The 12,828-nt window shown below is 39.7% G+C and overlaps 1 protein-coding gene across 2 annotated transcripts in view; it reads left to right on the top strand.

Moving 5' to 3' along the window:
• Window positions 1–2,654: 2,654 nt before the first annotated feature.
• RPF2 (ribosome production factor 2 homolog) overlaps window positions 2,655–12,828 on the top strand; it is a 39,982-nt gene continuing 29,808 nt past the window's right edge. The window contains exons 1-4 of one of the 2 annotated variants that reach the window (XM_059700696.1): window positions 2,655–2,795; window positions 5,281–5,413; window positions 8,196–8,233; window positions 12,272–12,311. In XM_059700696.1, coding sequence (XP_059556679.1) covers window positions 2,773–2,795; window positions 5,281–5,413; window positions 8,196–8,233; window positions 12,272–12,311 — 234 coding nt within the window. In that variant the 5' untranslated portion in view covers window positions 2,655–2,772. Of the gene's footprint in view, window positions 2,796–4,443; window positions 4,560–5,280; window positions 5,414–8,195; window positions 8,234–12,271; window positions 12,312–12,828 lie in introns of those variants that run through there. The other variant, XM_059700697.1, reaches the window with a different exon arrangement.

Below are 12,828 nucleotides of genomic sequence, written 5' to 3'. Positions count from 1 at the left end.
TTTGGAAATAGATTTTATGACTCTTATGACTTCTACCAATATTTTCTTGCAGAATAAGAAAATCCTGTTTATAAAATTGTCTAGAAGTACACTTTACATTATTAATTCAATGCAGAGTGAATATACCTTTTTAAAGTCCTCACTTGAGGATATTTTTCCATTGATTTTTAGTGAGAGTGGAAGGGAGAGGGAAAGACAGAGAAACACATCGATTGATTGGTTGCCTCCTGCCCGGGGCTGGGGAGGAGCCTGCAACCGAGGTATGTACTCTTGAATGGAATCTAACCCAGGACTCTTTGGTTTGCAGGCTGATGCTCTCTTCACTGAGCCAAACTGGCTAGGGCAAATAAATCTTTTTAATGACAATTTGTAGTTTCTTGGTACTGTTTTTTGTTAAAAAATGTTTTTCTGTTGTTTATATTTGGGGTGGTGGTGGTTACTGGTATTTTGTATCTGGGTTTAATATAGCTATACTTGCATATCATTAATAAAAATGTCCAGTGTGGCTCAGTTGATTGGGCATTGTCCTATGCAACACAAGGTTTCTGGTTTGATTCCCAGTGCCCTGACTGTGGGTTCCGTCTCAGTTGAGGTAGATATAGGAGGCAGTCAATGTTGTTCTCTCACATCGATATTCCTCTCTCTCTCCACCCTCCCTCCCTCTTGCTCTAAAAAAATCAATAAAAACATATCCTCAGGTGAGGGTTAAATTTTTTTTTTTAATATCAAGGTAGCAGAGGTCCCAGTCTTCTCAAATCCAAAATAAGATTTTCACTCTCAGGTCTTAAAAGCTCTTATTTCCTATTCATATTCCATGCTCCCAATTTATTTATTTATTAAATATATATTTTTTATTGATTTCAGAAATGAAAGGAGAAGGAGAGATAGAAACATCAATGATGAATCACTGACTGGCTACCTTCTGCACACCCATCACTGGGGATCGAGCCCACAACCCAGGCATGTGCCCTGACCAGGAATCGAATCGTGACCTCCTGGTTCATAGGTTGATATTCAACCACTGAGCTATGCCCGACCAGTGCAAGAATGGCATAATTAAAAAAATGATGGACAATAGCAAATTTTGGTGAGAAGTAGAGAAATTGGAATCTGTGGTTGATAGACTAAACTTCCCCTCAAAAGATGTCCATTTCTAAACTCAGGAATCTCTGAATGTTACCTTGCATGCCAAAGAAAACATGCTGCATGAGATGGGTTCATTATCATGAATTATTCAGGTGTGCCTCATATAATCACAGTGGTCTTATAAGAGGGAATCAGTAGTGTCATAGTCAAAGAAAAAGATGTGACCATGGAAATAGGCTCAATTGATGCCCTTTGGAGATGGAAGAATATGAAGGAGTACAGACAGCTAGAATCTAGAAAAGGCAAAGAAACAGATTATCCTGGAGCTTTCAGGGAGAATACAGCCCTACTGACATCTTAATTTTTGAACTGCAAAACTAAATTCAGACTTTTGACTTTCAGAACTGTAACATAATAAATTTGTGTTATTCAAGCCAGTAAATTTGTGGCAATTTGTTACAGCAGCAATAGAAAAACCAATACCAAACACATTGCTAATGGAAATGTAAAATGGTGCAGGTTAAAATAGTTTGCTAATTCCCCAGAATGTTAAGTACAGAGTTATCATATGACCCAGCAATTGTACTCTTAGGGAAGTGAAAATAAAAGTCTACTCAAAAAAACTTGTAGAGGAATGTTCAAAACAGCATAATTCATAACCCAGGTACTCAAAAAATGGAAACAATCCAAATGTTCATTCATTTTTTTGAGAATTTTATGAGTTTATTTGTGCCAAACTGACATGATGGAAACAAGAGCTCAAATGCTCCCCCATAACTTTTTGAGTGGATATACAAAATGTGGAATATCCATAGAATGGAATATTATTCAGTCCTCAAAAACAAACAAACAAGTGAATTGCTGGTACATACTACAATATGTATGAGCTTTACACACGAACACATATAATCATGCAAAATGAAACAAACCCGACACAAAAGGCCACATATTATACGAATCCGTTGATATGCTCAGAATATGCAAATCCATGGAGACATAGGTTACTGGTTACTAGAGGATGGCAGGAGGGGGAAAGGGAGAGTGCTACTGGTTTACAAAGGTGGGTGTTTCCTTTTGGGGAGAACACATTCTGGAGTTAGATAGTGGTGATGGTTGCACATCCTTTTGAATATACTAAAAACCACTGAATTTATCACTTTACAGGGGCAAATTTAATGGTACGTTACGCATATGGCAATTCAAAAATTGGGAAAAAAATCATAATCAGCAGTATGATTTTATGCACACCTTTTATGTGCCAGGTAGTTACACACTTGTCTCACTGATCTTACAGTGGAGTAATTAGCGCACATTTCACATTGATATTCGTAGTGACCACCTGTGTACCTATCAACCTTCTTACCATCCTGGGGGGTTCCTAGAAGAGTAACACCTGCTCCCCGAATATGTGACTCAGGATAGACACACAGGTGTGTACGTGAAGCTGCTAGACGCCTTGTTACTTAGAGCTTTAAATTCCGGGGCAGAGGCGTCGCAAAACCTCGCAACCAAGGAAACCACGCGATTCCGCCCGCAAAGCCCGCCAGCGCCTCCCGGCGTCCACAGCGCGGCGGCCGCGGGAAGTGACGTCGCCGCAAGGTCCGGGCCCGCCTCTTCCGGGCACCGACCTGTTCTGGAGTAATCACACGGTGCACGTGTGTTCGCGCAGCTTCGGGTGCGGTAGCGATGGACGCTCTCGATCGGGTTGTGTAAGTTCGCCGACTCCCTGCTGCGGGGAGCGCAGGGTAGCGGGGCCCCTGCGGGGGGTGGGGTGCTGTGGCGACTGCGCCCCGCTTCTGGTACCCCTCTGCATCCTCACACCGCTGCCCGCGAGGCCGGTCCGCCCACTAGTCGGGTCTTCCGGGTAGTGCCCGGCGGGGAGCGGGGAGCCGCCGTGGCGGCCGCGGGGCAGGTTGCGCAGAGGCATTGCGGCTTTTTATCCTGGCGGGTCAGCAAGGCTCGGTTTCCGCAGTGCGGGCGAGTGGAGAAGGGGGGTCGCCGGCCTCCGAGTCTGACAAACCTACGTGACAGACCGGGCGCGCCCACGGAAGCCACTTAATTTTCCTGAGTCCCACTTTCTAAAATAGGGTTCATAGTCGTCCCTAGTAGAACTGTGAGGATTATTAGCGAGAATGTATGTAAAGCCTTTGCTACAGCACGGAAAAATGCTCCTTAGCGTTTTCTTGCCCTCCCACCCTTGTACACTCTCTGAGTTATCTTTGAGTGATGTCTGTTTTAGACCCATTGGAACAGTATTTGTTGGTCTCTTACATAGCCCCGCTGCTATTATTTGCTGTGGTTTTTTCACAGTTTACCTGGGTTAACATGTAAACAAAATCTTTTAGTCCAGTGGTTCTCAACCTTCTGGCCCTTTAAAGACAGTTCCTCATAAAATTGTGACCCAACCATAAAATTATTTTCGTTGCTACTTCATAACTGTAATGTTGCTACTGTTATGAATCGTCATGTAAATATCTGATATGCAGGATGGTCTTAGGCGACCCCTGTGAAAGGGTCGTTCGACCGCCAAAGGGGTCGCGACCCACAGGTTGAGAACCGCTGTCTGAAATGCATATACCTCTAGATTTGGGGACAGCAGAGATGAGTAAGACTAGTTTACAGGCTGATTGGGGGACAAATAGCAAATAAAACATATTAGGTGTTGCTTACATTCATTGCTGGTTAGTGAGAAGTAACAGTCCACATTGAATGTAGAGCATATAGCATTTATATTGCTATATAAACACACCAAATATCTCTTGATTTCATTTAATAAATATTGTGTATGTCGTTATCAACCAGTAAAAAATTAGAAGCTTATACGTGCTTGACATTTAGCTGGAGGAGAATTTTTATTTATTTTTTTTATTTTTATTTTATTTTATTTTATTTTATTTTTTTACAGAGAGGAAGGGAGAGAGATAGTTAGAAACATCGACGAGAGAGAAACATCTATCAGCTGCCTCCTGCACACCCCCACTGGGGATGTGCCCACAACCCAGGTACATGCCCTTGACCGGAATCGAACCCGGGACCCTTCAGTCCGCAGGCCGACACTTCATCCACTGAGCCAAACCGGTTTTGGCAGGAGGAGAATTTTTAAAATATGCATGGTGAACTAAAGTGTGTTCCTCCTTCCTGAAGAGTCCATGGGCCTGGAAGAAGGAGGGAAGGTCAGAGGAGGAATTCTTTCAGTAGATGGCAGAGAACTGTTGGGAAAGCAAGATCTCACTGTAGTGGAAGCAGAGGAAAAGCCCCTTTTCTGAACAGAAACTCCTAAAAACATTCTACTTATGTCATATAAAATCAGAATAATGGATTTGTTTTCCCTTCGTATTCTGCAGGGTGATTGGTCTAGATGAGTTTTAAAAATCTAACTCATTTTGAAGACTTGCCTACTTGTAAGCTGTGTGACCCTGGGCAGACTACCTCCCTGGCTAACTTGCCTCATTTATAAATTGAAGATTATAATTGTACTTGTCTCATAGGGTCTTGATGAAGATAAGCCTTAATAGAGTGACTCTATAAAAGTGTTAATCATTATTCCCCTTGGTGACAATAATGTGTGACATTTTCAGTAGTGAAGTTGAAGTGGGTTAGTGTATACTTCCTGGCAGGCATTGTGGTCTTGAACCTAGAGGAAAGATAAGCAATAATTAGCCTCCTTATATTTAGTAACAGCCCACAGATTGACCAGAAGTTGGTGTGCAATTCTTTGTGTTAGGTTGCAAAGTATAGTTTGACTGTTTTAATATTGAAGAAAAAATAATGGAATAAAAATAGCAACAGTATTCACTTGAGCCCCTTTTTCCCCATTAATAAAAAAAGGTTTGATAGAAGTAGTAATAAAAGAATGCTGGAAATATTAAAATGAATGCCTTTAAAAAAGCAAAAGGTGGAGGCGGGCTAGAAGGGGTCAGTGGGGGAAAAGACATAAGTAATACTTTCAACAATAGTTATTTAAATTTTTTAAAAAACAAAACCGAATAAAATTAACTTATTTAACATTAATAAATGAATATTTTTAACTAATTATTTCCCTAAAAAGTGAGATTTTGTTTAATGGTGGAATCCTAACTGATAAATGTCATGTATTGTTTCTTTTGATTTTTAAGATTTTCCACGTTAGTCAAGTTACAGATTTATAATGGGAAATGTTTTAAGTTGTTATAAATTGTGATTTTTTCTGAACAGAAAGCCCAAAACGAAAAGGGCCAAGAGATTCCTTGAGAAGAGAGAACCGAAACTCAGTGAAAATATTAAAAATGCCATGCTTATTAAAGGGGGAAATGCAAATTCAGCAGTCACACAAGTACTAAGGGATGTGGTACGTATATATACTTATATTTAAAATAGTTTTGAGCCCTGGCTGGTATGTCTCAGTAGGTAGAGTGTCAAAGTCAGCCCACACAGCAAAGGGTCCAAATAAATACATGGATAAGTTAGCCTTAAGAATGATTAGCATTAGAGAAAAGCTCAAATTGGAGGTTATTTGCCTTGCCAAAGCACTGACTACTGGTTTTCCTTAAAGCAACTGGTTTCAATTACTAAAATTTGGTTTACTCACATTTAAGGAACATACTGCATCTAATTTGTAAAGTGAAATATATTCCTTCACCAACACCAGTTACCATGTTAGGTGCTGGGGATTAGTCTATAATAATAAAAGCATAATTGCTAATTAGACTGGACAGCTGAATGACCTTCTGGATGAAGCTGGGGCTGTGAGGGCCAAGGCAGCCGCTACGGCTGCAAGGGCTAAGCCCCTTGCATGAATTTCGTGCATCGGGCCTTCAATAGTTAGATAAAACACTAAGCTCCCTTCAGTGAGCTTAGTGGGAGACAGACAAGTAAAAAATTATAGCACTGTGAATTGAGTGATGTGCTAAGGGCATGCATAGGGTGGGATGGGAAGCAGAGTTGGAGCAAGATATATATGGGAGGCAGGAGAATGGCTTCCAAGGCTGAGAAAAAGCTTGTTCAAAGAAGTGTGAAGGAACATGATGCATTGGGGAACTGCAAATAATTGGGATGGCAAAAGAAGAGTGGGCTAGTCCGTGGTCGGCAAACCGCCGCTTGCAAGCCACATGTGGCTCTTTGGCCCCTTGAGTGTGGCTCTTCCACAAAATACCACGTGTGGGCGCGCACATACAGTGCGATTGAAACTTCGTGGCCCATGTGCTGAAGTCTGTATTTTGTGGAAGAGCCGGTATTTTGTGGGAGAGCTACACTCAAGGAGCCAAAGAGCCGTATGTGGCTCGCGAGCCACGGTTTGCTGACCACTGGATGAAACTAGAAGAATAGGCAGGATAAAATAATAACATGGAGTTTGAACTTTATTCTGAAAGCTCAGTGGAACCATTGAAAGATTTTAAGAGAGATGATTCTTTTAATCAACCTGACTAGAGAGGGTTGAAGCAAATGTTAGAAACTATTGAAGTCTTTGCTGTCAGCAAGTAAAGAGCTTCTGGAATCCTGTGGTGGCAATGCAAATGAGAGATGATCAGAGAGAATAGATGCTGAGAGTAGAAGATTTTGTGTATGAGTAAGAAGTAAGACTTACCAGGTTTCTGGCTTGGATGTCTGATGAGCAGTAATGCCAATTAAAGAATGTATCATGTGGAGCATGTTTTGGGGGTGGTAAGTTCAGTTTAGGACATATAATTTAAGTAGAGAAGTTAAAAACTTTATGTACCTCTATAGCCCAGTGTTTAGGCACATAGTAGGTGCTCAATAAATACTCAATAAATGTTTAACAGTGAATAAAAGGCATAGTCTCTAGGGATGTATAGTAGATAGTTGAATATTTAGGCCTTGAGTACAACAGATAGATTCTTTGCATTAAACCAAGTAAATAATTGAATAGATCTTAAACTTGACTACACTCCCTGTGCTTGTTAAATACAATGCTCAATTCAAGTATCTGAATGTCATTGTGTTAATGGGATACTGCTCCTGTCCTCCCCAAATCCTTTCAACACAATAACCTAATATTTAAGTATTCTCTAAGAACAGCACAATATTACAGATTATTACAATAGTTAACACTCATACTGATAACTCTTGAGTTGTTAAGAATGGGTAGTAATGTCTGTTTCACCAAGGCAGGGAAAAGTGGTCAAGAATCATAAGTGTTAGTGCTTATAAATAAATTTTGCTGGTGAATCTCTTTTGTTTGCCAGCTCTAATAGTTAATGAATGATCAGTTCACCTTATTTTTTATTGTTTTCCTTCATTTACCCTTTCCTCTAATGCAAGGTAGTGTCTTAGATCTTTGTTATTCCCTATGGTAGAACAGTACTGACAATGTAGGTAATAAATGACTATTAGTGAATGGGTGAAAAGTAGGCAAAAAAAGAGAGTTAAGTAACAGGAACTTTTCATGTTTTGTTGTTTTTTGTTAATCCTCACTTGCAGATATTTTTTCCCATTAATTTTTAGAGAGAGTAGAAAGGAGAGGGAGAAACAGAGAGAAAGAAACATCAAAGTGAGAGAGACACATTAACTGGTTGCCTCCAGTTAGCATTTGCTACTGAGGTACATGTCCCTGACTGGAATTGAACCAGTGACCCTTTAGTCTGAGGGCTGACATTCTAACCACTGAACCAAACCAGCTAGGGATAATAGGAACTTTTTTTTTTTTCCTTTTTAACGGGAACTTTTTAAAGGGCTATGTTTTAACTGGCTAGTATTCTGATTGTCATCATGATGACTTTCTCAGTTCTCTTATCTCCAGACATTAATTCAATTTTATTAGTATTTCCTGATAGGATTTATTTATTTATTTTTGTTTTCTCTTTCTACTCTCAAATTATTTGCCTGGAAAGAATATAGTAGAATTTAAAGAAATGAAGAGAGCCATTTAAGTTGGGTAGACTATTGAAAGGGCATAGAAAATTGTAATTAGGATGGTTCAGTCTAAATTAGATTAAGCTTATGTTGCAAGTTGTTATAAATGATCAAAAGGTAGCCAAGCAGAAGACATCAGAATAGGGTTTAGGGACTAGAATAATCCGGTATAATAACTGTTTTAATGCTTTATTTTTACCTTTGCTCTATAGAAAGAATGTGTTTTGTTTTGAAATCCTTAAATTATTATTTTTTTACAGTATGCATTGAAAAAACCATATGGCGTCCTGTATAAAAAGTAAGTCATGATTTCCTTCTTTTTAAAAAAAAAATATTTTTATTGATTTCAGAGAGGAAGGGCAAGGAAGAGAGAGATAGAAACATCAATGATGAGAGAGATTCATTGATGGGTTGCCTCCTGCATGTCTCCTACTGGGGATTGAGCCTGCAACTCAGGCAAGTGCCCTTTACCAGAGTTGGACCTGGGAACCTTCATTCTGCAGGCCAATGCTCTATCCACTGAGCCAAACCAGCTACGTAGTCATGATTTCTTTTACTTTATGCAGTAGGTCCTCGGGTTACATCACAGATTTGTTCCTACGGCACAACATATTTTCACTGTAAGTCGGAACCCACCTACATAAGCACCTACCTCACTCACATGGAGCACATACACAGCAATAATGAAGTGAAACAGTAAAAAAAAAAAATTAAAAGAAAGATAACACTTCCTGACTTTTACTTGTGGTAAATAAATTATAAAAAACATAAAGCACATATGTACATACGTTGAAATGATGGAACTTTTTTTTTTTTTTTTTTACAAATAAATGGGAGATGGCGATGTAACCACGGAACAACGTACTTCGAGTCTGACGTAAACCGAGGACTACCTGTATTATATTACTCTGTCCCTTCACTCTCAACCTGTGTGTGTCTTTTGTTTTGAGGTGGGTCTCTTGTAGACAGCATATAGTTGGGTCATGTTTTTGTATCCATTCAGCTACGCTATGCCTTTTAATTGGAGTTTTTAGTCCATTTATATTTAGGGTTATAATTGATAGGTACTTATTTATTGCCATTTTAATTCTGTATGGCTAGGTTTCTCTCTCAGTTTCTTCTTTTCATTACCACAATCCCTTTAACATTTCTTATAATGCTGGCTTGATGGTGATGAACTCCTTTAGCCTTTCTTTGTCTGGGAAGCTCTTTATTTGACCGTCTGTTTTGAATGATAGCCTTGCTGGATATAGTAATCTTGTCTCAGATCCTTTCTTTCCATTACCTTGAGTACTTCAAGCCATTCCCTTCTGGCCTGTAGAGTTTCTGATGAGAAATCAGGAGTCAGCCTTATGGGAGCTCCTTTGTAGGTAACAGTTTTCTTTTGCTGCCTTTAAGATTCTCTCTTTGTCTTTTGCATTTTAATTATGATGTGTCTGGGTAGGGCCTGTTTGGGTTCTTCTTGTTTGGGCTTCTCTGTGCTTCCTGAACTTGTGTGACTTTTTCCTTTACCAGGTTAGGGAAGTTTTCTGCCATTATTTCTTCTAACACCTTCTCTATGCCTTTCTCCCTTTCTGTCTCTTCTGACACACCTGCTATTCTAATATTGTTGTTTCACATTGTCCCATGGCTCCCTTAAGCTGTCCTCCTGTTTTTTTTTATTGTTTTTTCTTTTTAGTTTTCTGATTGAGTGATATTTTCAACTGTCTTCTAATTCACTGATTCAATACTCAGCTTCCCCTAATCTGCTGTGTATTCCTTCCATTGTGTTCTTTATTTGTTTGGAGGTCCTAGCAGGGGAGCGCAGCTACTCATATACCCTTGACCGAAGACCAGTCCTCTCCTGGGGGGGGGTGGGGGGGGGAGGTCGTCCTCTTCGACCGAGCGTGCAGCTTCGGGAGGGACGCACATGGATCGGTGAGGGAGGAGGGGGACACCCGCTTAGCCAGCCAGATCAGCCGAATCAACCCTGGCGATCAATGGGGTGACAGATGTCGCAGCCAGATCGCCCTCACATCCGTGTTCTTTATTTGTGTTATGTCATTCTTTATCTCAGACTGTTCTTTTTTCATAGTTACTAAATCTTTTTTCATGCTGTTGACAATGCTTACCATCATTACTCTGAACTCTGTTTCAGATAAATTTCTTATCTCTGCTTCATTTATCTCTTCTTCTGGAGAATTCTCTAGTTCTTTCATTTTGGGGTTGTTTCTTTGTCTCCTTATTTTGGCTTTCTGTTTGGTTTTGTGACTCTATCAGGTAGATCCTCTACACTGCTCAATCTCTAATGCAGGACAAAGTTAAAGGCTGTTTCTGACTAATTAGATCAGGCATAGATTCAAAGCCTCCAGAGATCACCTCTGCCTACAGACTGATAGGATTCCTATGTGAATTGCCCCCCAGGCAATTGTCCTCAGATATGGCTAGAGTTTTTTTTCAACAGGGTGGGGCAGTTGCTTTTGCCTGGAGTCTGATTGTTATTTTTAATCTCTTAAGTGGCCTTAGGGCAAGGTGTTTTCCAATAGGGTGTGTCAGCTGTCCAGGCAAGGCTAATGTCTTTGGGATAGATGTCCTCTACTGTGTGAGGGAATGACTCAGCCCAGGAAACTTGGGGTATCTGCCTTCTGAGCTCTAACCCCCATGTCCCCAATCCTGGCTTCTGCTCTCACAGCTCCAGTCCACTTCTCCCTCCCTTTGCTGGAGTACAAGGTGGGTGGCTCCACGGGGAATTTTGTGCATTGGCCCTTTAAGAGGGTGCCTGAGTTTTCAGCTGTTAATCCCTGGCAGACTGCATCCTACTGCTTTCACAGCCAGATGTTTTGTGGGTACCCTCCTCAGTTTTGGTGCTTTCTGCTGGGGAGCCCAGCTTCAGGTTCAGATCCCAGAGTTCTCAGTGGCACCCCCCCACAGCTGAGATATCTCCCCCGGACTTGGGTTGCTGTCTGTGGGTGCCTAGCCAGCCCTTTCGGGCCTCCATCCCTCCTGCCAGTCTCTGTGTGATCTCCGCTTTCGGTCCTTGGGTGTCAGGATTCTCTCCTGCGAGTTTTCTGTTTATTGTTCAGGAAGTTTTTCTATATTTTAGTTGTAATACCAGTTTGTTCCTGGGAGCATGTCCATTATATTACATTACTCTGGTATGAAAGTAACAAACAACCACTTTATGAAAGATTTAGAAAAAAAAAAAAAAAAACAACCACTATAGTTCCTTACATATAGCTATTTGTATTTTTAAGTTTATTTCTTTCCATTCTGTCTTCATTTGTATTTAATGTTCTTACATCATTGTAATAGTAGCATGTATATTATTTTGAAATAATTATAGACTTACAGAAAAGTTGCAAAAATTGTAGCATTTCTGTGTCCTTCACCCTGCTTCTTTCTCTTTCTCTTTAAAAATATATTTGTATTGATTTTTAGAGAGAGAGGGAAACATCAATGTGAGAGAGAAACATCTATCAGCTGCCTCCTGTATGCCCCCTGCTGGGGTTTTAGCCTGAAACCCTGGCATGTGCCCTGACCTTGAATTGAACCTGTGACCTCCTGGTTCAAGGGTCGACATTCAACCACTGAGCCACACTGTCAGGCTGTGTGTACATCTTTAGCCACCTTTATCCCTTTGCTCTTTAAGTTCCAGTGACTCTTCTTTCTGTTTCTTGAGTAGTCTAAGCTTGTTTTCATCTCAGAATCTTTGCTTATTTTGTTCCCTCTTTCTGCAGCATTCTTTTTTTTTTTTTAATTGATTTCAGAGAGGAAGGGAGAGGGAGAGAGAGTTAGAAACATCAATGATGAGAGAGAATCATTGATCTGCTACTCCTGCACACCCCCAACAGGGGATCAAGCCCACAACCCAGGCATGTTTCCTGACTGAGAATCAAAACTTGACTGATTCCTAGGTTGATGCTCATCCACTGAGCCACATCAGCCATGCTCCTGCAGTATTCTTAACCTGAAAACTTTTCTTGGCTAACTCCTCATTTTTCAGGTCTCAGCTCAAATAGTAATTTTCCACTTTTCACACTGACACAATACCATATTTTATTTTTGTCAGTTATTTTTGAATTGTTATTTTATGAAATTGTTGAAAATTTCCACTAAAATGTAAGATCCAAAAAAACCAAGGCTCTTGTTTGACATGGCATTGTAGTATCTCTAGCTCCTAGAACAGTGCCTGGTACATAATAGATACGAAATAAACATTTGAATGAATGAATATCTGTCTAGCTTCTTTTTTTGATCATCTGAATATAAAATTACATTTGTTTATATGTTAATTATCATGGCAAATTACTTATTAAGATTATTAAAATTAGTCTCACCTTTTAAAAAATATTTGTAGGAAAAATATTACGAGACCATTTGAGGATCAGACATCTTTGGTAAGTATGAAAATCTGATTTAAGAGATGCTGTGATTACTCAGACTAATTTATTTAGTACTCATAGATGATTTTTAAAAATTAGAAATCATCCTATATGAGAGAATTTTGATGTAAATGGAGGGGAAATAACACTACTATACTCAGAATATGTCTATAGATATTACATTTCACTATACCTAGTACATATTAACTTCTTGCAAGTCTGTTGATAGAATTTAAAAAAATGTAATTGCATTTTAAGTGCATAATTCGTGGATTGTCAAAAGAAGCTTGTTATGAGTATTTTTATAAAGCAAGTTTGATTTTTTAAAAATCTGACTCTGGATATTTTTAGAACAAGGAACTCTACTTGAGTTAATTGCTATAAAGATCCTTAAATATTCACTATCTGGCCTTTTGCACATAATTTGACAACCCTTGCTCTAGAACAGGGGTCCTCAAACTTTTTAAACAGGGGGCCAGTTCATTGTCCCTCAGACCGTTGGAGGGCCAGACTATAGTTTAAAAAAAAAAAC

This window comes from Myotis daubentonii, chromosome 6 (assembly GCF_963259705.1).
Source record: "Myotis daubentonii chromosome 6, mMyoDau2.1, whole genome shotgun sequence".
Taxonomy (NCBI): domain Eukaryota; kingdom Metazoa; phylum Chordata; class Mammalia; order Chiroptera; family Vespertilionidae; genus Myotis; species Myotis daubentonii.
The sequence above is the reverse complement of the archived record's forward strand: the minus strand, read 5'-3'. Positions and strand labels throughout refer to the sequence as shown.